Consider the following 27,370-nt stretch of genomic DNA (forward strand, 5'->3'; position numbering starts at 1 on the left):
CTCTGTCAAGTGCCCCCATATACCCCATGTTACTATGCTACTGTTTTCCTGCTTTTGGTGACTAGTGCGGCCTATAAAGTCTCCTCTGCTCTTCACAGTTTATGAACCCAAAATCCACTCACTCCTCTGCTTACCTATTCTTTACATTTAATATTTATTGTTCTACTTAGCAGAGGATATATAGCAGTAATCAAACTAATACAGTTTTGGTATGCCTTGTTATATAAGCATACAATGCCTCTCACTATACTGTACTATAGTATACTGTCACCCTTAGAGCAAAACAGAGATCGCTCAGGCATAAGGGTATATTCTTTTTTATAGAATTGTATATGAGTGAGATATCTTCTTTAACTAACCTAGGTATTGTATATTGCCTATAACTTTAGTTGCTACAAGCAATTACCATAGCCGTGTAGTAAACCGTCAGACACCATAAGTTATTTGTACTTTTTAAACCCCAGTTTTTTCTGCTCTGGGCTCTCCCAGCTGGTCTCTTTCTCCCTTCAAAAGGTTGTTATTCCCCCATATACTTATATTGCTCTCAGCCCCTCTAACTGCTTACCAGCCAACTGGGTGCTGTATGTGGTCCCCCCCCCCCTTAATTTGTATTAATGCTTGGTACAATATGTCTCATAGCAAACAAGCCTCATTACGAGTTTCTGTCCTCACCTACAAGTTGAATACAAATTTCACCCTAGTTGAAGGTTATATCATCCCTGTTTTTATCATCCTCTAAGGTCTAACAGCCTTCAAATGTATCCTAAGGGTCCAAGAGTGGCCCTATTTGTTTGTGTTTTATTATTATGTTTCCCCTCCATAACCCCCCATCAAGGTGACTATACAATTAGAGAGGTCCAAGAGCGGCCGCTACAGACTATTAGGGGGGATCATTTATCTTTCATAATCAATTGTTTAAGGGGTGATTCCTATCATGATATATTAGAAAATGAGGTCTTATTTAACTGGGAGCAATTGGATGTTTAGATAACACTGTTTTGATAAAGTAATTCTGACATATGCTAGACAAGAATACTGCTTTATTGACCTGTGACCCACCTGCATTTCTTGTATATTTATGTCCACATTGGTACTGTCTAATGCACCCTGCCTGTTATACTTTTGTTGAATGCCTCAATAAAAATAATATTTAAAAAAAAAAAAAAAAAAAAAAAAAACAAAAACAAATCAGTGACCAATATAGCCACCTTTCTTTGCAAGGACACTCAAAAGCCTGCCATCCATGGATTCTGTCAGTGTTTTGATCTGTTCACCATCAACATTGCGTGCAGCAGCAACCACAGCCTCCCAGACACTGTTCAGAGAGGTGTACTGTTTTCCCTCCTTGTAAATCTCACATTTGATGATGGACCACAGGTTCTCAATGGGGTTCACATCAGGTGAACAAGGAGGCCATGTCATTAGATTTTCTTCTTTTATACCCTTTCTTGCCAGCCACGCTGTGGAGTACTTGGACGCGTGTGATGGAGCATTGTCCTGCATGAAAATCATGTTTTTCTTGAAGGATGCAGACTTCTTCCTGTACCACTGCTTGAAGAAGGTGTCTTCCAGAAACTGGCAGTAGGACTGGGAGTTGAGCTTGACTCCATCCTCAACCCGAAAAGGCCCCACAACTGCTCATCTTTGATGATACCAGCCCAAACCAGAACTCCACCTCCACCTTGCTGGCGTCTGAGTTGGCCTGGAGCTCTCTGCCCTTTACCAATCCAGCCACGGGCCCATCCATCTGGCCCATCAAGACTCTCATTTCATCAGTCCATAAAACCTTAGAAAAATCAGTCTTGAGATATTTCTTGGCCCAGTCTTGACGTTTCAGCTTGTGTGTCTTGTTCAGTGGTGGTCGTCTTCAGCCTTTCTTACCTTGGCCATGTCTCTGAGTATTGCACACCTTGGTGCTTTTGGGCACTCCAGTGATGTTGCAGCTCTGAAATATGGGCCAAACTGGTGTCAAGTGGCATCTTGGCAGCTGCACGCTTGACTTTTCTCAGTTCATGGGCAGTTATTTTGCGCCTTGGTTTTTCCACACGCTTCTTGTGACCCTGTTGACTATTTTGAATGAAACGCTTGATTGTTCGATGATCACGCTTCAGAAGCTTTGCAATTTTAAGAGTGCTGCATCCCTCTGCAAGATATCTCACTATTTTTTTACTTTTCTGAGCCTGTCAAGTCCTTCTTTTGACCCATTTTGCCAAAGGAAAGGAAGTTGCCTAATAATTATGCACACCTGATATAGGGTGTTGATGTCATTAGACCACACCCCTTCTCATTACAGAGATGCACATCACCTAATATGCTTAATTGGTAGTAGGCTTTCAAGCCTATACAGCTTGGAGTAAGACAACATGCATAAAGAGGATGATGTGGTCAAAATACTCATTTGCCTAATAATTCTGCACTCCCTGTAATATGAGAGTTCACGAGGCTCATCCCCTAAGCTGTCCCAGGACAGACACAATAAAATGCTGCTTAGAAATCCTTTACAATGGGATGTGGCTACTGAGGAACTTTTGAGGTAAAATATCTTTCTTGCTGCATCACTTTCAAGTGTTTAAACATTTGGGTATTATGGCCCTTTAATCATTTGATTGTGGGCGTGTGGGAGAGCCCTTGCAGCGTGAACAGCTAGCCGACGTTGGCTGGATTATAGCCGACAAGTGAGGAGGACGCACGCTGAGTGTCTATCACGCTACTGTGTGCACATGCACATCAGACAGAGTTGACCGTTGGACCACTTGTTACATGGTTGGAGGAACGTCTCTACAAGAAATAGTGGTGACAGAATATTTTAGTGTATGTGGAGATACAGCAGTAAATCGTGCTTTTTCTTACTGTTATTATTGCTGGGATTGAAGAGTGTCGTCTCACGGAAGGGACACTTAGTCCAACCGGTTGCTTATTATCATAAGGGACAGGGAGGTTCCTATACAGCATAGAAAACTTGAGCTTAATAGCAACATAAGTTACTATCTGTTTTTGGTATCTCAAATTACATGCAGCGGGGAGTAGCATAAGCACCTTTATCTTTCCATTGAGATTTGATACTCTCATTTAGCAACACAACTTTATTAGAAGCTCTGTACAGTGCATTAATCAGCCTCTTCTATATGTGTTTTTAATGTTATTTTCCCTTTTCTTATTTTAATTTGTGGTTGTAATAAAAGTTAAGTTTCATCCACCCATAAGCCACCCCCCATATCTGTATTGCTGCTAATATACTCTCTCATTTTTCAAAGTATATTACATGTACTCATGAGTGCTAATAAGTGTATTCTCGCTTAGGGGGTCTCCACCCCCTTTTCCATTCTAAACTGATAATTCCAATACACAGCATCACTACCTAATGAATTAAAAACCTTACTAAATAAGGATATTAATATGGTTATGAGTCTGCTAATAAGTAATCAGTAGTGCCATTGCTTTTTGTTCTTTGTATAATTTTAACACATGCTTAGTGTCCCATAAAAAAAACCTAGGTAAACAAAATTGACCTATACGAACTTATATGGGAGGATTGGGCGATTATGTTTAAACCCGATTGGCACCCCTCAATTTCCATGTAATATACCCAGTACCCTATCCCCCCTTTTTTCTACCCACCCTCCCCATATATTACCTATATGTTTAAAATTTACTTTTACTCTCTCTGAGAAATTTTTTACCTTACATAAAGGTTTGTGGTTAACACTTTGCAAGTGATACTCCATGTATACTGTTTTGTATATTAATAAAGCTCTTTGAAAACTTAAAAAAGAAAGAAAAAACTAGGTACTGACTTGAATAGGGGCTGTCGAACTTCATGCAATCATTGTGATAGGTGCTCAAACAATGAGCCAAAGCCTCTTACAATGGGTCTCCCCTGTATCTCAGCCAGAGATTTGTGAACTTTATGGAGGTGATAGAACAAAGGCGTTTAACAGTATATTCAGCAGAAAGATAATACACTGTGTCCCTATCCAAAAACTGTTGCTCCAAACCATTGTCAAATAGATGACGTAGCTCGTTTTAGAAGGCTTGAGTAGGGTCACAGTCTAACTTGACATAATTGTCAGTACTGTACAGTTGACTTAATGCCTCTGCAACATAATCCCTTCTATTAAGCAAACAATAAACCCACCTTTATCAGAGGCACATATGACCAACTTTTAATTGGCCTGTGATTCCAAATGTGCCTGTTTCTTTTGCCAAGAGAGATTATAACATGAAGGTTTATAGTTTTGCTTAAGAGACACCAAATCATGTTATACTCTCTGAAAAAACAATTACAGAGCTGTGCTTCTACTTTGATTAGGATAAAAGGCTGACTTCCTCTTGAAACTTCTAATACTATTGAGTTTATCATTATCAGAAAGTACATCAGCCTCACATTGGAATTCCTCTAACATATAAGTATATCAGAGGATTCCTGAAAATAGATATCCTTCTATAGGTGTAATAACCTCTCCCTGGAATTCTGGAAATGTTTACTTAGAATGATGTTTCCGATAATTCTCTTCACATCAATCTTAAATACATTAACATAAGAAGTAGGTGCAAAATTCAGTCTATGGGGTCAATTTATTAAATGCCGGGCGGACATGATTCACTGTAGCAAATCATGTCCGCCCGGCATCACTAAATGCAGACAGCATCCTGTGAAATGCTTGTGCAATGCCGCCCCCCTGCACATTCGCGGCCAATCAGCCTCTAGCATGGAGTATCAATCATCCTGATCGTATCAACCTGATTGCCTTTTAGGTGGCAGAGAAGTTAAGGAGCTGTGGTCTTCACTACTGGCACATGATCTGGGGCTAAAATTAAAGCAATTTTCAATGATCTGGTGGAGTTTTGTAATATGATCTTGCAATAATATTGGAAGTTCACTGCCATGCTGAATCTTTGCTTGGTGTATATTGCAGGATCTTAGCTGTAGAAGATATCAGTGTCAATGCACTGTATATCCAGCGTGCAAGATACCAGGGGTGGGGGGCGGTGTTGAGTGCCTCTCACTGTGGAGGCCTGCCCAGGGCCTCAATGCTCTGGATCGGCTAGCAAAGGTAGAAATCCAAACAATCACCTATCATTAAAATCAGCTTGATTTGCAGGATAAGGTATCCAAAGGGTATAATGGGATGATCTTCTAATTCACTGATAATATGTTGAGCTGATATTGCGACCATTGAAGGTGCTGCCCAGAGACACGCCCCCCTGCTCCTATTTTTTTGGTTCTGTATTTTAAAGTTTGTAGGATTGTCAGTACTTCTAGTAGTGCCCATCAGCCCCAGTAATACCCATGTGGGTGGAGGTGAGCCCCACTACTGTCACTGGCTCCACCAACTTTTAGGAAAGCTGCTAAAGTTTTGCAGAGAGCATAGGGGCTGTGTAGTGAGATATTTCAGCCTGATGCTCCCAGATGCTCTATCTCAAATATACTCTATGCCTCCCCTATATTGTGCTCTATGCCTTCCCCATATTTCAGGGGAGTCCCCTCCTATTCTAGCCATTATGCCACCAAATATAGTACCTACATGAAGCCCAAATAGGCATAAAAAATGTACATATTACAAAAAATAATAATAATGTTATGCACCAAATTTGTACCACCACCCCTAAGGTGGTCATCTTGTCTTTCTCTATTGTAGCACCGACACTGGAGGCAAGTCAGCCTCCACCACACTGATTTACTGTTCATTCTACTAGATACGTTGCCACTTCCTGGGCTTTTTAAGATGAGGCTTCGGTTGACCAAATTTGCAAGGTCTTCTTTGCATACATTTTGTAAATTCTACCATTTTTGTTTTTGCTTCTTCTGAGGCAGCCTTTGGTATGAAAGTCCTAAATGGAGGCCATGTCTGTCTGAAGAAAGCTCCGGTGTGAGCTGAAACGTTTGGCTGTGGGCCTATATTATTATATATTGTAATTAAAGGAATTTGCATTTTTCATCTCTGTGTATGCCTGCTTTGTATCTACAGGACCAATGCCTGGATACTATTTGATTCTCTATCTTGAGCATTAGCAGAGCTCCAGGGTGTTGTACTGGTTGGTGTGTGCCAGTATTTCTGCATTTGATATATACAGTATCCCACAAAAGTAAGTATACTCCTCACATTTTTGTAAATATTTTATTATATCTTTTAATGTGACAACACTGAAGAAATGACACTTTGCTACAATGTAAAGTAGTTAGTGTACAGCCTGTATAACAGTGTAAATTTACTGTCCTCTCAAAATAACTCCACACACAGCCATTAATGTCTAAACCGTTGGCAACAAAAGTGAGTACACCCCTAAGTGGAAATGTCCAAATTGGGTCCAAAGTGTCAATATTTTGTGTGGCCACCATTACTTTCCAGCACTGCCTAAACCCTCTTGGGCATGGAGTTCACCAGAGCTTCACAGGTTGCCACTTGAGTCCTCTTCCACTCCTCCATGATGACATCACGGAGCTAGTGGATGTTAGAGACCTTGCCCTCCCCCACTTTCCGTTTGAGGATGCCCCACAGATGTTCAATAGGGTTTAGGTCTGGAGACATGCTTGGCCAGTCCATCATCTTTACCCTCAGCTTCTTTAGCAAGGCAGTGGTCCTCTTGGAGGTGTGTTTGGGGTCATTATCATGTTGGAATACTGCCCTGTGGCCCAGTCTCTGTAGGGAGGGGATCATGCTCTGCTTAAGTATGTCAATGTACATGTTGGCATTCATGGTTCCCTCAATGAACTGTAGCTCCCCAGTGCCAGCAACATTAATGCAGGCCCAGACCATGACACTCCCCAGTGCCAGCAACATTAATGCAGGCCCAAACCATGACACTTCCATCACCATGCATAACACTCCCACCACCATGCTTGACTGTAGGCAAGACACACTTGTCTTTGTACTCCTCCATATGAACCAAATAAGTTTATCTTGGTCCCATTGGACCACAGGACATGGTTCCAGTAATCCATTTCCTTAGTCTGCTTGTCTTCAGCAAACTGTTTGCGGGCTTTCTTGTGCATCATCTTTGGAAGAGGCTTCCTTCTCGGATGACAGCCATGCAGACCAGTTTGATGCAGTGTGCGACGTATGGTCTGAGCACTGACAGACTGACCCCCCACCCCTTCAACTTCTGCAGCAATGCTGGCAGCACTCATACGTCTATTTCCCAAAGACAACCTCTGGATATGACGCTGAGCACGTGCACTCAACTTCTTTGGTCGACCATGGCGAGGCCTGTTCTGAGTGGAACCTGTCCTGTGAAACCGCTGTATGGTCTTGCCCACCGTGCTGCAGCTCAGTTTCAGGGTCTTGGCAATCTTCTTATAGCCTAGGCTGCCTAGACCATCTTTATGTAGAGCAACAATTCTTATTTTCAGATCATGAGAGAGTTCTTTGCTATGAGGTGCCATGTTGAACTTCCAGTAACCAGTAAGAGAGAGTGTGAGAGCAATAACACCAAATTTAACACACCGGCTCCCCATTCACACCTGAGACCTTGTAACACTAACGAGTCACATGACACTCACACCGGGGAGGGAAAATGGCTAATTCAGCCCAATTAGGACATTTCCATTTAGGGGTGTACTCACTTTTGCTGCCAACGGTTCAGACATTAATGGCTGTGTGTTGTTATTTTTAGGGGATAGCAAATTTACACTGTTATACAGGCTGTACACTCACTACTTTAAATTAATTAAGAAAAAGACTGGATGTAAAAAACCCAGAAATAATCTTGTAATCATAAGTGCTATTAAAAGCTTAAAATAGGTAATTGTGATGCATAAAAAAAATAATATAAAAAAACAACACAATTGTGTGAATGAATAAACTAATAAAGCTATTGAAAGCTTAAAATAGGTGAATGTGGTGCATGAAAAAATATATAAAAAAACAACACAATTGTGTGAATGTATAAACTAATAAACCTTAAAAAATGTGAATTGAGTGGAGACTATAACCGGCTAAATAAAAAGCAATATAGGATAAAGTGCAAAATCTGCATAAATATAATACAAATATATTAAAACATTAGGGCTAATATAGCAAGTTTACAAAACTCTACATGCGTTGATCAGGCACAGATAAAGTGTAGCATACAAATCATTTGGAACAACTCGCAACAATATATTATAGTTTTGTTGCAAAATGAATTACAATGTATCAATATGAAAATGCTAGCAATAAAAACAATAAAAACGGTCAAACGAAGAAATAGAGGATTTCCAGATGGATGGATGGGTAGATTCAGACGACAAGCCAGACGTTTTGTCACGGAGTGAGGCTGAAATGAAATAAGAACCGGATCACACAGCAGAAAAGATACCAATCAAAGGTATTCACTTTTACTTACACCGGACACGGTGAAAGGATGTCTGGATCTCCCTTCTGTGGCAAGCGGCTCCAAACAGCATACACTTCAATGCGGCAATACAATATGGCGATCAGCTGGAACGGGATATTCGTCCGAATCACTCTTTTGCCGGAGAGTAGCTGAGAACAATATCTATGGAAGCCTTGGAGGGATAAAACACTTCAAAGTACAAGAGCAACTCGTTTCAACCCGCAGTGGGTCTTTTTCAAGCTTTATCTTGGTCCCATTGGACCACAGGACATGGTTTCAGTAATCCATTTCCTTAGTCTGCTTGTCTTCAGCAAACTGTTTGCAGACTTTCTTGTGCATCATCTTTGGAAGAGGCTTCCTTCTCGGATGACAGCCATGCAGACAAGTTTGATGCAGTGTGCGACGCATGGTCTGAGCACTGACAGACTGACCCCCCACCCCTTCAACTTCTGCAGCAATGCTGGCAGCACTCATACATCTATTTCCCAAAGACAACCTCTGGATATGACGCTGAGCATGTGCACTCAACTTCTTTGGTCGACCATGGCGAGGCCTGTTCTGAGTGAAACCTGTCCTGTGAAACCGCTGTATGGTCTTGCCCACCGTGCTTCAGCTCAGTTTCAGGGTCTTGGCAATCTTCTTATAGCCTAGGCCATCTTTATGTAGAGCAACAATTCTTATTTTCAGATCCTCAGAGAGTTCTTTGCCATGAGGTGCCATGTTGAACTTCCAGTAACCAGTAAGAGAAAGTGTGAGAGCGATAACACCAAATTTAACACACCTGCTCCCCATTCACATCTGAGACCTTGCAACATTAATGAGTCACATGACACCGAGGAGGGAAAATGGCCAATGCAGCCCAATTAGGACATTTCCATTTAGGGGTGAACTCACTTTTGTTGCCAACGGTTTAGACATTAATGGCTGTGTGTTGTTATTTTGAGGGGACAGAAAATTTACACTGTTATACAGACTGTACACTCACTACTTTACATTGTAGCAAAGTATCATTTCTTCAGTGTTGTCACATGAAAAGATATAATAAAATATTTACAAAAATGTGAGGGGTGTACTCACTTTTGTGGGATATTGTGTATATAATATATTATTATTATATATTATTTTTCTGTATTTCTCTTGTTAGACACAGTCTTGAAAAAGGTCCCTGCGAGGATTGAAACGTTGACTGAACCCTATGACGGATAATTTGCAACAATAGATTTCTACATATTTAAAATTATTAAGACCTGTGAGTGCCTCTTCTTTCACCAAAGTTTCTACATAAATACCATAGAGAGCACACAGGCAACTCAACACTACAGTGAGTGCTTGGAACACCAAACAGTACAGTATTTAACTTATCTCCTTACAGCACCCTGCAACACCACATAGTGGCAATAAGCAAATTTATGTTCATCCCTAATTGAACACACACACACACAACATGGAGACTATGCAGAGTACTTATACTACAAGCCATGAACAAAATGACTGCAGCAACACTTTTGCATATACGGATGAAGATGCAGATAGGATCCTACAAGAATCTGAACAAGGTGACATTGGAGAGGTGACAAGGTGGGTGTACACTGTACTTAGAAGTGACAGTTCTAGCCCACTAACTGTTCGCACTTCTCACAAGTGCGGACCAGGAGTGTAGTATGTGCAGTGAGTTTGTTAGTGGCGCGCAAGGCTGACTGTGATGGTTAAAAAATATATATATATTTTCAAGGTGCAGATAACTTATAGTTAACTTTCTAGTATTCTGTTATCGACGTGTACTATTGTCTAACTGATGAATAAGAGATTAGTGATGATATTCATATAATTGACCAAATTACTCAAATGGACACTTATTAAAAATGGACACTTTTCCAATACTTATGCGAATAAATACAATATCAACATTTGGCTATACGCTTCCACAAAATACAATAAAAATTGTGACACCGGTGTCTCTAAAATCATTAAACACTAATAAAAATATTGCAGCTCATATAGGAAAAATAAGGACTGTATATACTGACTTTCAATCTAAAAATTAGTTGGTTATAGATGGATACAGAGAAACAATGTAGCGACTCTCTAGTTAGGTGTTTAGACAATGTCTCAAAATGTCTTTTAAATCTGTGCCGTGCTGTATAGACACAGATTGACTCAATAGTCCTGAAAGATTTCAAATGTATAAACCGTTCTTAGATGTTGCTTTTCTTAGGGATATTTTGATCATATAAGCGTTATTGTAATTTTCAAGCTTGGTGATTTTACTCACTTATTTTACGGTTTATCAGCTTAAATTTAACAGCTTAAATTTATGAACCGTTCTTTGATGTTAAATTTCTTGAGGTTATCGTAAGCATGTAAGAGTTATTGTGACTTTCAAGCTTGTTGTTTGTACTCACTTGTTTTTTCGGCTTTACCGCTTGCTGGTTGTACTCACTGATTTTTTCGGCGTCCTCGCCCAAATTGTGTGCTTGTTCCGTTGGAGTTGCCAATAGCTCTGATCCAATCAGTGTCGAATGTTGAGAGTGCGCGCACTTATTAAAATTAGAAGACTGTCAGTTTTTTCTGTCAAATACTCCTACCGCTTCAATGTGTGCAAATAGTAGCACCTTCCAAGAATAGTTTATGGGAGTAAAGTCTCTTATTGTATTTACTTCTGATAGGTTCTCCTACCGCTTCAGATCGTACAGTAATTTCGGCACAACACTGATTTGGTCATGGGAGATAGTTTGTAAGAAGTCCTCGATCTAGGAGCTGTGTAGTTTGAACGTCTACGCGTTTCAGCTAATGAAAGCCTTTATCAAGATGGTTCATGTTCTACCGCTCCTTCAATTTATACACTGATGTTAACCCTTTGCATGCTCTAATAAAGATTCATTATCTCATTGTTTCTCTTGTTTGATTAATTGAGTCATTTCTTTATATTAACTCGTATAGAAATAATATTAATGAAAAAATAAAGGTAAAAATAAGAGATACATTCTTTTTTAACACTATGTTATTGTAAAGTGCCCATTCAAAAAAACATCCTAACTTTACGATATGTATTAACATTGTCCCATATGAGAAATTTTGTCCCATGTGTAATCAACGTATGGAATTGATTGTATGGCAATTTGGACTTAACTGAGCGACTAAAAAATAGATGAAATAAATCTTATATGTTTTTATATGTGTCTGGTGTGCTGTATATTAAATATCACACTTTAAATGGATATACAGATGGATCTCATAGGGAAGATATTTCCTGGCGATTATATATCGAGAATTGTGTTTACTAATTCTTATTTTCTAAGAGGTCCTTGCATATTTTTTTGAAAATTCAAATTCTTAAAAATATTTCTCAAAGTTGCAAAAATGTAACAAACATAAACCAATTTTGGAGGAAATTATGGCCTATTGGAAAAATAGGGCCTGGTGCAATGTATCAATTCAATAACTCTATTTGCTAATATTTAGCCTCACATTATGTGACATCCCTCACTTATATACTATTATTTGGTAAACATTCTGAATATAATTTAATTATCTATTATATGCGTTTATGTCACATATACTAATCCTGGGTATTTGAAAGAATAATTCCAATGTTTTTATTATGTATGGAGTTCTGCATATTTGGGAATATTATAATTCAGCAGATATTATTACTTATAAATTGTTTTAGAATGAAATTGAGGTCTGAATCACTATTCTTTTATATATTGTTAATACTTATAAATTATTTTAAAATGAAATTGAGGTCTAATTCACTGTTCAGGCCCCTGGGGGCCAATGTACCAAAACTATAGATAAGCTCTGCTTCTTGTCTAACTAACTTCTCTTCCATATTCCCTCATCTACCATCAGATTCTACCTTTTTGATCCCCCAATATTTGAAATCCTCCAATTTCCCTAGATGTACTTCTGAAAAATGTCTATATAAATGAGTATATTTTCTCTTATGTTCAATTGCAAGTAGATGTTCCCTTATACGATCTCTGAGCTTTCTACCCGTTTGTCCAAAATATTTTAGATTACAACTACATTGTATTAAATAAATTATATTTGTGCCTGAACATCTTATTATACCATTGATTTTTAGAAGTTTTCCTGTTTTGTCTGATTTTATATTTTTTAGTTTGGTACTGTGTTTGCAGGATTTACACTGTTGACAAGGAAAAAAAACCTCAATTGGATTGCCTTCAAGATCTTTAATATTTTTATTAAGTTGTTTTTTTCGTTTTGTATTCACTTGGTGCCAATATACTTTTAAAATGTTTTGCTTTTTTATAAATGAATTTTGGATTTCTTCCTAGTGTGTGTCCAATAATGGGATCTTTTAATAATAATGGCCAATGTTTTTTGACTATTTTTTCCAAGGATTTGTGTTGTTCAGAATATGTGGCTATTATTGGTATTTCTAAGCTTTGCTCAATGTTTCCTTGTGCATTTTCTTCTTTTGTTGTTTTATTCAGCAGAGTATTTCTATCTACTTTTTTTTTTAACCATTTCAGCTATTTCTTCAATTTTTTCCCCATTATAACCTTTTTGTTTAAATCTGTTAATTAAATTTTTTGACTGTTGATCAAAATCTTCATTATCTGTACAGTTTTTTCTAACTCTAAGCAATTGACCTTTAGGTATGTTATTCTTCCATCTTATATGATGGCAACTGTCTGAATCCACACAGTTGTTTGAATCTACTTTTTTAAAATAGGTTCTGGTTTTTATTTCATTGTTAATTATTTCTACTTCAATGTCTAAGAAATTGATTTTCTTCCTCCTTGATTCTGAAGTAAATGATAGGCCATAATCGTTAGTATTCAAATCTTCTAAAAACAAATTTAATAATTCAGAATCCCCTTTCCAAATTAGAAACAAATCATCTATGTAGTGCCTGTAGAGCACAAGATTCGCACCCCATGAACCATTTTCAAAGAATTCTTTTTAAAATGTCCCATGAATAAATTCGCATAACTGGGTGCGAATCTTGTGCCCATGGCTGTTCCTTGTATCTGTAGGAAATAATTTTCATCAAATTTAAAGTAATTTTTAGTGAGGATAAACTCTATACAGTCTAATAAAAAAATTTGTTGTGTGTTAAGCATTTCTGAATCCAATTATAAATAATATTTAACTGCTGTAAGTCCCAAATTATGTTGTATACTCATATATAATGAACTTGCATCACAAGTGACCAATATTAGCAAATAGAGTTACTGAATTGATACATTGCACCAGGCCCTCTTTTTCCAATAGGCCATAATTTCCTCCAAAATTGGTTTATGTTTGTTACATTTTTGCAACTTTTAGAAATATTTTTAGGAATTTGAATTTTCAAATAAATATGCAAGGACCTCTTAGAAAATAAGAATTAGTAAACACAATTCTCGATATATAATCGCCAGGAAATATCTTCCCTATGAGATCCATCTGTATATCCATTTAAAGTGTGATATTTAATATACAGCACACCAGACACATATAAAAACATATAAGATTTATTTAATCTATTTTTCAGTCGCTCAGTTAAGTCCAAATTGCCATACAATCAATTCCATACGTTGATTACACATGGGACAAAATTTCTCATATGGGACAATGTTAATACATATCGTAAAGTTAGGATGTTTTTTGAATGGGCACTTTACAATAACATAGTGTTAAAAAAGAATGTATCTCTTATTTTTACCTTTATTTTTTTATTAATATTATTTCTATACGAGTTAATATAAAGAAATGACTCAATTAATCAAACAAGAGAAACAATGAGATAATGAATCTTTATTAGAGCACGCAAAGGGTTAACATCAGTGTATAAATTGAAGGAGCGGTAGAACATGAACCATCTTGATAAAGGCTTTCATTAGCTGAAACGCGTAGACGTTCAAACTACACAGCTCCTAGATCGAGGACTTATTACAAACTATCTCCCATGACCAAATCAGTATTGTGCCGAAATTACTGTACGATCTGAAGCGGTAGGAGAACCTATCAGAAGTAAATACAATAAGAGACTTTACTCCCATAAACTATTCTTGGAAGGTGCTACTATTTGCACACATTGAAGCGGTAGGAGTATTTGACAGAAAAAACTGACAGTCTTCTAATTTTAATAAGTGCGCGCACTCTCAACATTCGACACTGATTGGATCAGAGCTATTGGCAACTCCAACGGAACAAGCACACAATTTGGGCGAGGACGCCGAAAAAAATCAGTGAGTACAACCAGCAAGCGGTTAAGTCGAAAAAACAAGTGAGTACAAACAACAAGCTTGAAAGTCACAATAACTCTTACATGCTTACGATAACCTCAAGAAATTTAACATCAAAGAACGGTTCATAAATTTAAGCTGTTAAATTTAAGCTGATAAACCGTAAAATAAGTGAGTAAAATCACCAAGCTTGAAAATTACAATAACGCTTATGTGCTCAAAATATCCCTAAGAAAAGCAACATCTAAGAACGGTTTATACATTTGAAATCTTTCAGGACTATTGAGTCAATCTGTGTCTATACAGCATGGCACAGATTTAAAAGACATTTTGAGACATTGTCTAAACACCTGACTAGAGAGTCGCTACATTGTTTCTCTGTATCCATCTATAACCAACTAATTTTTAGATTGAAAGTCAGTATATACAGTCCTTATTTTTCCTATATGAGCTGCAATATTTTTATTAGTGTTTAATGATTTTAGAGACACCGGTGTCACAATTTTTATTGTATTTTGTGGAAGCGTATAGCCAAATGTTGATATTGTATTTATTCGCATAAGTATTGGAAAAGTGTCCATTTTTAATAAGTGTCCATTTTAAATAAATTTCTTTGTTAAATTTTATGCAAAGTCTCATTTGAGTAATTTGGTCAATTATATGAATTTCATTACTAATCTCTTATTCATCAGTTAGACAATAGTACACGTCGATAACAGAATACTAGAAAGTTAACTATAAGTTATCTGCACCTTGAATATATTATATATATTTTTTAACCATCACAGTCAGCCTTGGGCGCCACTGACATTGGAGAGGTACCAATTAATCTATTCTATAAACTATTAAACCTAAAAAGATGGGAGGTTGACTACAAATTACATGCTAACTACATAGCGGACTACTACAAAAGGAAGATGATCCCAAGGGGCCTAAGGATGAAAAGCATTCCAACTATTGGAAGGAACAACACTGAATTCTGCAGAAAATGGTGCAGCATCCTCAAGTGCTCATTCGATCTAATGCTTCTTATCCTAGAGGAGGTAACAAGACTAAAAAAGCAAATTGGGGGAGACATAGAAACTCTTGAACATGCTAAACGGAATGTACTACAAAATGATTTGAAGGAAGAGTGGATCACGAAGCTACAGGAAAAGGTGAACAAATACAAACAGGATTTAACCAACATTAAGAATAAAAAATTACTTGCAGTTGAGGGTGACTATCGAGAGAGGAATGTATATACTTGGCTAACAGGTAAAACACCTAACAGAAGATATAACAGAGCCGAGAAAGCCAGTAAACCACTACCCACTGTGGATAGCAGTGGTGCCGAGTCTAGTGACCACGACAGTGACACCATGAGACCAACAATCACTGATAGTACTGCAAGGACAACATCTAAACCACAAACCAAGGTTCAAAAAAAGGGAGTAAGAAAAGAACCAGGACCTATACCAGAAGAGGGGGATACAACAAGAAAAACAAGGTCAGGAGCAACACAGAGGATGTAGTCATAAATCTCAGTTCCAGAAATATAACATCCATAGAAAATTAGGTTCTAAACAAAGGACTGAGCTTTGTACCAACACCCAAAATAGATATGTTCACAAATCATGTTGAACTTAACAGATTACAAAGACAACTAAAATAAAAGGAGTTTTTCAGAGATGAGAAGAAGACAAGAGATTATCCATTCTCCAAAAAAGCAAATTTGAACCAATAAATACCCATCCTGCCATAAAAACCTTCATCAAAATATGTACTCAAGAGGTTGAAAAAAACAAACAAGAGGTACAAAAATAGGGGACAAAATCTCAACACTGCTCAAAGAAGAGCGTTGAAAGATCTATCTGAGGACCAATCCATAGTCATACGCCCTGACAATAAGGGAGGAGCTATAGTCATCTTGGACTATGACTACTACAAGAAAGAACTTATGGGACAACTTCAAGATACAGAAGTATACTAACAATTACAATTCAACCCTACCAGTAACTATAAGAAATTAGTTGATGGTGTCATCACTATGGCGGTTAACAACAGATTCATTGATGAAAAGTTAGGCGAATTCCTTACAACACAATACCCAAAATGCTCCATTATCTACACAGTACCCAAAATCCACAAGTCAACGGATAACCCTCCTGGAAGGCCGATAGTATTGGCAAGGGGTTCACTCTTCCAACCAGTGGCCCAATATATAGATCATTTTCTACAACAGACGGTCATGAAGACCAGATAATTTCTACTGGACTCTAAATCTCTGATAAAAGATATGAATAATATTCAGAATATCAATCCTGAAAGCGTCTTAGTCACACTTGATGTAAGCAGTTTGTACACCATTATTCCTCACAATATTGGTATCATGGCAAACAAAGAGTTCCTAGTCCATGATACCATGTACTGTGGACCACCAATTGAATTCCTCCTGGATATGATACACTTATGTCTTACACACACTTATTTTAAATATGAAAACAAGTACTACCTTCAACAAGTGGGAACGGCCATGGCGCCAGCATATGCCAATTTATTTATGGCCTGGTTTGAAAACCAATTTGTATACTCAAGGAACATGGAGAACACCCTCATATATTGAAGATATATAGATGATGTCTTTCTAATTTGGAACGGACAAGAAGAAAAATTACTTGAATGGTTCAGTGAAATAAACAATGCATTACCATATGTTAAATTAAAAATGGAGTATAATAAACAAAGAATACACTTCCCGGACATCGAATATATAAGGATATAACAAATCTAGAATCAAGAATTAGCACAACGTTGTATTCAAAATCAACGGCAAATAGCTTTCACCCGGCAGCCCTCAAGAAAGGTACTGTAAGATCTCAGATGTTGAGAGTAATCCGCAACAACAGCGATAAACTTAACAAAGTGAAACAATTTATCGAAATGAGGATGAAATTCATTCAGAGGGGCTATAAAGAAATAGAAGTGGAACAAATCCTCAAAGAAACTTGGGATCTGACACAGGAAGAACTTCTAACTAAAAACAGAGAAGACAAAGAGGACACAGAGGGTCGTCTATATATTATGATTACTTTCAACCCTACCAGCAGATTCACAAGAAAGATAATAGAACACAATTGGTTTATCATAAACGAGGATCCAACTCTGCCATTCTTTAACGAGCCACCACCAAGAATGGTATATATAACAGAACCAACAACCGTCAGGATATATTAGTAAAAACAACATTTGAACCCGATACAAGACAAAACCGATGGCTACCAACACCCAAAAAAAATGCTACAGCTGTGGCAACTGCATGACATTTAACTCCTTTATAACTGATCCAAAATTCCATCATCCACATAGTGGCAGAACAATTCAGATACAACACAAGATAACATGCACTACAGAGTATGTGGTATACTTGATCATTTGCCCATGTGGCCTGTTCTATGTGGAGAAGACGAGCACGTCTTTCCAAGAGCGTCTGGCTAACCATCGCAGCGCTATCAGGAGGGCCATTAAAGACAAAGAGAGTGATCAACCTGTAGCACGCCACTTTATGCGAAATGGCCACATGGTGGCCATGCTGAGAACCATTCTTATAGACATGGTCCCCCCACTAAAGAGAGGTGGTGACAGAAATCTCTAGCTACTCAAAAGAGAAGCACGTTGGATTAATCGTTTGGACACACTGGTACCAAAAGGACTAAATACAAGCATTGACTGTGCACTATTCTATTAATCATATAATTTATCTTCCCTATGTGTTACTGATGTATTTTGTAAAGCATAGCCTGTAAATATATATACCTGACCACAATGCCTCTTCCCATATATCTAGCAACCTAAGAGTCCTCTACATACCCTTTAAAAGTTGATATACCTATGCAATTGAACTGACTGTCTAAAATAAGTTTTATTGTGGAAAGTACCATACTCTTCGTAATTCTCCATAAAATCCTGGTATAGATCACTTGTTCCATGTACACTGTTTAGATCTGTCATAATTGAATTGTCATTGGTTATTGATAGGTCCCAAAACTTATGTGTCTTGTCCTATGCTCTGGTTTACACAGATGTGATATACTTCCCCATTGGAAACCCTGGTTGTACTTAACACTCTGTGTTTGCCTTATTTGCTCTTTTAATTTTTCTGTATTGGTAACAACATGTCTTTAAAGATTTAATTGACATTTATCTACAAATACTAGTGGCTGCTTACCCTGATCACCAATAAACGGTTCTTTGAATCCCCTTTAACATATGTTAGGCTTTCAAAATATCTGCAAGTCGCAACAAAGTTGCGCATTTAAGACACTACATTCTAGCAATGAAATTGGGGCTTGTAACATGTGGATAACACCTATCCTGTTATGTTCTACGCAACTAATGTTGCAACCCGAAACGTCCCCATTACAACCAGTCTGCACTACCATTGGGGTCACGTGTGTGTCGCTCCGCTGATGATGTCATGTCTATCAACGTTCAGTCTCACAACGCTACTTAAGAGTGGGTTAATTAAACCCCTATACAATCTTTGAACATAAAGCCCTAGCAACGATCGGTAAGCTTCTGTACCAGTATTATTTGAGTATAACGTATACCTTAACTATCTGTATAATCACACAATGAGGGGTGCAATGACGATGGTTGTTTATATACATGTAACACTGTTTCTTCTAGTACACAGTGTATCAGATATTTATCCATGGACAGAAATGTGATATGCCTGTTTCTTTCATGTAATTAGCAAGAGTCCATGAGCTAGTGACGTATGGGATATACATTCCCACCAGGAGGGGCAAAGTTTCCCAAACCTCAAAATGCCTATAAATACACCCCTCACCACACCCACAATTCAGTTTTACAAACTTTGCCTCCGATGGAGGTGGTGAAGTAAGTTTGTGCTAGATTCTACGTTGATATGCGCTCCGCAGCAAGTTGGGGCCCGGTTTTCCTCTCAGCGTGCAGTGAATGTCAGAGGGATGTGAGGAGTATTGCCTATTTGAATGCAGTGATCTCCTTCTAAGGGGTCTATTTCATAGGTTCTCTGTTATCGGTCGTAGAGATTCATCTCTTACCTCCCTTTTCAGATCGACGATATACTCTTATATATACCATTACCTCTACTGATTCTCGTTTCAGTACTGGTTTGGCTATCTACTATATGTAGATGAGTGTCCTGGGGTAAGTAAGTCTTATTTTTTGTGACACTCCTAGCTATGGTTGGGCACTTTGTTTATAAAGTTCTAAATATATGTATTCAAACATTTATTTGCCTTGACTCAGAATGTTCAACTTTCCTTATTTTTCAGACAGTCAGTTTCATATTTGGGATAATGCATTTTAATTTAACATTTTCTTCTTACCTTAAAATTTAACTCCGTGCAATTTTCAGAGCTCTTCAGTTTTGGCCTCTGCTGAAGAGAGAATCGTTCATTTGTTTTCAGACAGACAATGTCACAACTGTGGCATACATCAATCATCAAGGAGGGACTCACAGTCCTCTGGCTATGAAAGAAGTATCTCGAATTTTGGTTTGGGCGGAATCCAGCTCCTGTCTAATCTCTGCGGTTCATATTCCAGGTGTAGACAATTGGGAAGCGGATTATCTCAGTCGCCAAACGTTGCATCCGGGCGAATGGTCTCTTCACCCAGAGGTATTTCTTCAGATTGTTCAAATGTGGGAACTTCCAGAAATAGATCTGATGGCGTCCCATCTAAACAAGAAACTTCCCAGGTATCTGTCCAGATCCCGGGATCCTCAGGCGGAGGCAGTGGATGCATTATCACTTCCCTGGAAGTATCATCCTGCCTATATCTTTCCGCCTCTAGTTCTTCTTCCAAGAGTAATCTCCAAGATTCTGAAGGAATGCTCGTTTGTTCTGCTGGTAGCTCCGGCATGGCCTCACAGGTTTTGGTATGCGGATCTTGTCCGGATGGCCTCTTGCCAACCGTGGACTCTTCCGTTAAGACCAGACCTTCTGTCACAAGGTCCTTTTTTCCATCAGGATCTGAAATCCTTAAATTTAAAGGTATGGAGATTGAACGCTTGATTCTTGGTCAAAGAGGTTTCTCTGACTCTGTGATTAATACTATGTTACAGGCTCGTAAATCTGTATCTCGAGAGATATATTATAGAGTCTGGAAGACTTATATTTCTTGGTGTCTTTCTCATCATTTTTCCTGGCATTCTTTTAGAATACCGAGAATTTTACAGTTCCTTCAGGATGGTTTAGATAAGGGTTTGTCCGCAAGTTCTTTGAAAGGACAAATCTCTGCTCTTTCTGTTCTTTTTCACAGAAAGATTGCTATTCTTCCTGATATTCATTGTTTTGTACAAGCTTTGGTTCGTATAAAACCTGTCATTAAGTCAATTTCTCCTCCTTGGAGTTTGAATTTGGTTCTGGGAGTTCTTCAAGCTTCTCCGTTTGAACCTATGCATTCATTGGACATTAAATTACTTTCTTGGAAAGTTTTGTTCCTTTTGGCCATCTCTTCTGCCAGAAGAGTTTCTGAATTATCTGCTCTTTCTTGTGAGTCTCCTTTTCTGATTTTTCATCAGGATAAGGCGGTGTTGCGAACTTCTTTTGAATTTTTTACCTAAAGTTGTGAATTCCAACAACATTAGTAGAGAAATTGTGGTTCCTTCATTATGTCCTAATCCTAAGAATTCTAAGGAGAAATCGTTGCATTCTTTAGATGTTGTTAGAGCTTTGAAATATTATGTTGAAGCTACGAAATCTTTTCGTAAGACTTCTAGTCTATTTGTTATCTTTTCCGGTTCTAGAAAAGGCCAGAAAGCTTCTGCCATTTCTTTGGCATCTTGGTTGAAATCTTTAATTCATCTTGCCTATGTTGAGTCGGGTAAAACTCCGCCTCAGAGAATTACAGCTCATTCTACTAGGTCAGTTTCTACTTCCTGGGCGTTTAGGAATGAAGCTTCGGTTGACCAGATCTGCAAAGCAGCTACTTGGTCCTCTTTGCATACTTTTACTAAATTCTACCATTTTGATGTATTTTCTTCTTCTGAAGCAGTCTTTGGTAGAAAAGTACTTCAGGCAGCGGTTTCAGTTTGAATCTTCTGCTTATGTTTTTCATTAAACTTTATTTTGGGTGTGGATTTTTCAGCAGGAATTGGCTGTCTTTATTTTATCCCTCCCTCTCTAGTGACTCTTGTGTGGAAAGATCCACTTCTTGGGTAGTCATTATCCCATACGTCACTAGCTCATGGACTCTTGCTAATTACATGAAAGAAAACATAATTTATGTAAGAACTTACCTGATAAATTCATTTCTTTCATATTAGCAAGAGTCCATGAGGCCCGCCCTTTTTTGTGGTGGTTTTGATTTTTTTGTATAAAGCACAATTATTCCAATTCCTTATTTTATATGCTTTCGCACTTTTTTCTTATCACCCCACTTCTTGGCTATTCGTTAAACTGAATTGTGGGTGTGGTGAGGGGTGTATTTATAGGCATTTTGAGGTTTGGGAAACTTTGCCCCTCCTGGTGGGAATGTATATCCCATACGTCACTAGCTCATGGACTCTTGCTAATATGAAAGAAATGAATTTATCAGGTAAGTTCTTACATAAATTATGTTTTTTAAGAAAAAACTTTTTTAATTTTTGAAACAATAGAAACTTTTATGTTTAAAGTCCATTACAAAGTTTGACTGTTTGATAGCAAACAAATGTTAGCATACATGTATTTCACAAAGTTGAACAAAAATCCATGTGGGTGTGTTATTAACATTTAGGGGTAATAAAAATGATTTTTCTTTATTCCTCTTGTTAGACACAGTCTTGACAAAGGTCCCTGTGAGGACCGAAGCGTTGACTGAACCCTATGACGGATAATTTACAACAATAAAGTTTATATATATATATATATATATATACACACATATACATATATACATACATATACACATACATACATATACACATACATACATACATACACACCCATACACATATTTAGACATGTATACAATATAGCCCTTTCCAGTCAAATACCTTGTCATATACCATTTAACCCTTATAAAAAAAAAAATATTTATATGAATACATTTTATCAAATAGTGTACATATGAGTGTAAAACTTTATTTTAGTGTATTATTTATGTTGTGTTTGAAGCACATTTTTTTATGTTAGGTCTTCAGTCATGCAAACCCTATGCTAATTTAATTTTCGTTTGAGTGAACATGTTTACTTTCAACTTGTAATAATCGTGCAAGTTAGCATGGTCGCGATATTGCTTATCACGTCTCACAATAACATTAGCGACCAACTTGTAGTCAAACCATAGTTAAACTACCGCTTGGTAGCCACAGAAAACTGCTGCTCCCAAGCAGAAATTGCTCATTAGCTGTGTCTGCTTGGGAAAAGCAGTTCTCTGTGGGGGTTAAACACACAGGCTTGCAGCACTGGTAGTGTGCAAATTACTCTAATGAATTAGTGTATATTTTTATTTTTTTTCTTTACTGAAAGGCCCTTAGTCTTATTCCTGTGTAGGGAGAACGTTTAGCTGAGAAGTAATGTGCAGCCAGGAGCCAGGGAAAAGGAGTAATTAAGGGCCAGCAGCTTATAGCTCGACAAACAAAGCATGTTTAATTAATTATGTATATTACTAATGATATATATTGTATACACATAGATTTAGGTAAATATAAACCCCAGCTAATGCACAGTAATGTATAGAGCAATAAAGATTTTTAAAGAAAGTCACTGTATTATTTTTTATATGTGCAGCCTTGTGCATTTAACCCCTGTGTAGCCAGACTGCACACACTGCATGCAGGGCTCTATCATACAGCACTTTGTGGAGAAAAATCTCTTCTCTTAATTATGTTTATGGTATAAAAATACGTATAGAGCCAACCTTATATGCCATGTCGGTGAAGTTGGCTCCTGCTTCCCTTACGATGAAGCCCACAGTAAAAATGGGACAAAATGGGGACAATGATGGGTGATAGGTACAGTTCTTCTGGAAATTTTGCTCATCCATGTTCCCTCTGTGAAAACACAGAAGCAAAGAAAGACATTTATAGTTCAACAAAGTAGGCAATGTACTATGCACTTAATCAGGTTTTATTAGGCAACCACAGTAATTTACTGCATTCTGTAAATCAGTTTTTTATATCATTATATTTGTAAACAATGTAATGTAAGTTTTGTTTTTTTTAAAACCCAGCAACAGGTACCTATTCATTCACCATGTATATTACATTAAACAATGGAGGTGATTTGATGAAACCATATTATAACTAAAGGCAGAATGACAACACAGCTGTGTGGTGCCTTATTATATTTATGTTCCATATTGTATATTTTGGAATGTGTCTGTAAAATACAATGTTCTCTTACTATCATGGTAATATGTTATTCAGACACTAGTGGCATATACTGCCTTCTCTCACCTTGTCCCTTAAGAGAGTAGGTAAAAACCCTCACAAATGTCTTCCGGGCACTTCTCCCAAAAATATCTCCCCATAAATGTAGAAAATACATGAAATTTTTGTAGCAGATAAGAACCAAACTGATCATGAAGTCTGCTTAATGCCTATATACTTTCTGAAGTTTAGGTTTGATGAAAAGTAGGTATTTAATTCCCTTTCAGTAGTTGTCCTCATTACCTATATTCCGACTGACTTAGGTATTGTGTTATTCACATGATCTAATGGGACAAGCAGAGGTTGATTTCTCAATGGCCCATGAAGTAGTTGATGCATAGAAATAGTGCCTAGCAGGACAGTATTATAGACTACTTCATTACATAATTTGTAGCAGGTACGCTAGCTGTTACTGATCGTAAATGAGTATATGATTCTGAAGAATATTACGTTAGTGCTACATTTCACGTTCACATAAGCAGCAGTGGTAAAAGATTATGATGGAAATTCATTATTTGGGATTCCTTATCAATTTAGCTTTTGGTTTTCCTTAAATATTAAAATTAGAAAGTTCTGTTAATTAGTCTAGGTGCCTGCATATTTAGGCCTAGATTTGGAGTTCGGCGGTAAAAGGTCTGTTAACGCTCCGCTGGCTTTTTTCTGGCCGCACCATAAAATTAACTCTGGTATCGAGAGTTCAAACAAATGCTGCGTTAGGCTCCAAAAAAGGAGCGTAGAGCATTTTTACCGCAAATGCAACTCTCGATACCAGAGTTGCTTACGGACGCGGCCGGCCTCAAAAACGTGCTCGTGCACGATTCTCCCATAGGAAACAATGGGGCTGTTTGAGCTGTAAAAAAACCTAACACCTGCAAAAAAGCAGCGTTCAGCTCCTAACGCAGCCCCATTGTTTCCTATGGGGAAACACTTCCTACGTCTGCACCTAACACTCTAACATGTACCCCGAGTCTAAACATCCCTAACCTTACACTTATTAACCCCTAATCTGCCACCCCCGCTATCGCTGACCCCTGCATATTTTTTTTAACCCCTAATCTGCCGCTCCGTAAACCGCCGCAACCTACGTTACCCCTATGTACCCCTAATCTGCTACCCCTAACACCGCCGACCCCTATATTATATTTATTAACCCCTAACCTGCCCCCCACAACGTCGCCGACACCTGCCTACACTTATTAACCCCTAATCTGCCGAGCGGACCTGAGCGCTACTATAATAAAGTTATTAACCCCTAATCCGCCTCACTAACCCTATCATAAATAGTATTAACCCCTAATCTGCCCTCCCTAACATCGCCGACACCTAACTTCAATTATTAACCCCTAATCTTCCGATCGGAGCTCACCGCTATTCTAATAAATGGATTAACCCCTAAAGCTAAGTCTAACCCTAACACTAACACCCCCCTAAGTTAAATATAATTTACATCTAACTAAATAAATTAACTCTTATTAAATAACTTATTCCTATTTAAAGCTAAATACTTACCTGTAAAATAAATCCTAATATAGCTACAATATAAATTATAATTATATTATAGCTATTTTAGGATTAATATTTATTTTACAGGCAACTTTGTAATTATTTTAACCAGGTACAATAGCTATTAAATAGTTAAGAACTATTTAATAGTTACCTAGTTAAAATAATAACAAATTTACCTGTAAAATAAATCCTAACCTAAGTTATAATTAAACCTAACACTACCCTATCAATAAAATAATTAAATAAACTACCTACAATTACCTACAATTAACCTAACACTACACTATCAATAAATTAATTAAACACAATTCCTACAAATAAATACAATTAAATAAACTAGCTAAAGTACAAAAAATAAAAAAGAACTAAGTTACAGAAAATAAAAAAATATTTACAAACATAAGAAAAATATTACAACAATTTTAAACTAATTACACCTACTCTAAGCCCCCTAATAAAATAACAAAGCCCCCCAAAATAAAAAATTCCCTACCCTATTCTAAATTAAAAAAGTTACAAGCTCTTTTACCTTACCAGCCCTGAACAGGACCCTTTGCGGGGCATGCCCCAAGAATTTCAGCTCTTTTGCCTGTAAAAAAAAACATACAATACCCCCCCCCCAACATTACAACCCACCACCCACATACCCCTAATCTAACCCAAACCCCCCTTAAATAAACCTAACACTAATCCCCTGAAGATCTTCCTACCTTGTCTTCACCATCCAGGTATCACCGATCCGTCCTGGCTCCAAGATCTTCATCCAACCCAAGCGGGGGTTGGCGATCCATAATCCGGTCCAGAAGAGGCTCCAAAGTCTTCCTCCTATCCGGCAAGAAGAGGACATCCGGACCGGCAAACATCTTCTCCAAGCGGCATCTTCGATCTTCTTCCATCCGGAGCGAAGCGGCAGGATCCTGAAGACCTCCAGCGCGGAACATCCATCCGGACCGACGACTGAACGATGAATGACTGTTCCTTTAAGGGACGTCATCCAAGATGGCGTCCCTCGAATTCCGATTGGCTGATAGGATTCTATCAGCCAATCGGAATTAAGGTAGGAATTTTCTGATTGGCTGATGGAATCAGCCAATCAGAATCAAGTTCAATCCGATTGGCTGATCCAATCAGCCAATCAGATTGAGCTCGCATTCTATTGGCTGTTCCGATCAGCCAATAGAATGCGAGCTCAATCTGATTGGCTGATTGGATCGGCCAATCGGATTGAACTAGATTCTGATTGGCTGATTCCATCAGCCAATCAGAAAATTCCTACCTTAATTCCAATTGGCTGATAGAATCCTATCAGCCAATCGGAATTCGAGGGACGCCATCTTGGATGACGTCCCTTAAAGGAACAGTCATTCGTCGTTCAGTCGTCGGTCCGGATGGATGTTCCGCGCTGGAGGTCTTCAGGATCCTGCCGCTTCGCTCCGGATGGAAGAAGATCGAAGATGCCGCTTGGAGAAGATGTTTGCCGGTCCGGATGTCCTCTTCTTGCCGGATAGGAGGAAGACTTTGGAGCCTCTTCTGGACCGGATTATGGATCGCCAACCCCCGCTTGGGTTGGATGAAGATCTTGGAGCCAGGACGGATCGGTGATACCTGGATGGTGAAGACAAGGTAGGAAGATCTTCAGGGGATTAGTGTTAGGTTTATTTAAGGGGGGTTTGGGTTAGATTAGGGGTATGTGGGTGGTGGGTTGTAATGTTGGGGGGGGTATTGTATGTTTTTTTTTACAGGCAAAAGAGCTGAAATTCTTGGGGCATGCCCCGCAAAGGGCCCTGTTCAGGGCTGGTAAGGTAAAAGAGCTTGTAACTTTTTTAATTTAGAATAGGGTAGGGAATTTTTTATTTTGGGGGGCTTTGTTATTTTATTAGGGGGCTTAGAGTAGGTGTAATTAGTTTAAAATTGTTGTAATATTTTTCTTATGTTTGTAAATATTTTTTTATTTTCTGTAACTTAG

At 38.0% G+C, this 27,370-nt stretch overlaps 1 protein-coding gene across 1 annotated transcript in view; it reads right to left on the reverse strand.

Moving 5' to 3' along the window:
* The window catches only part of P2RX2 (purinergic receptor P2X 2), a 176,857-nt gene that overhangs the window by 128,020 nt on the left and 21,467 nt on the right, over positions 1 to 27,370 (reverse strand). Inside the window, exon 7 of the mRNA XM_053700556.1 lies at positions 23,388 to 23,520. Within this exon, the coding sequence (XP_053556531.1) occupies positions 23,388 to 23,520 (133 nt within the window). The remainder of the gene's footprint in view (positions 1 to 23,387; positions 23,521 to 27,370) is intronic.

Source organism: Bombina bombina, chromosome 2 (genome assembly GCF_027579735.1).
Source record: "Bombina bombina isolate aBomBom1 chromosome 2, aBomBom1.pri, whole genome shotgun sequence".
NCBI classification, from domain to species: Eukaryota; Metazoa; Chordata; class Amphibia; order Anura; family Bombinatoridae; genus Bombina; species Bombina bombina.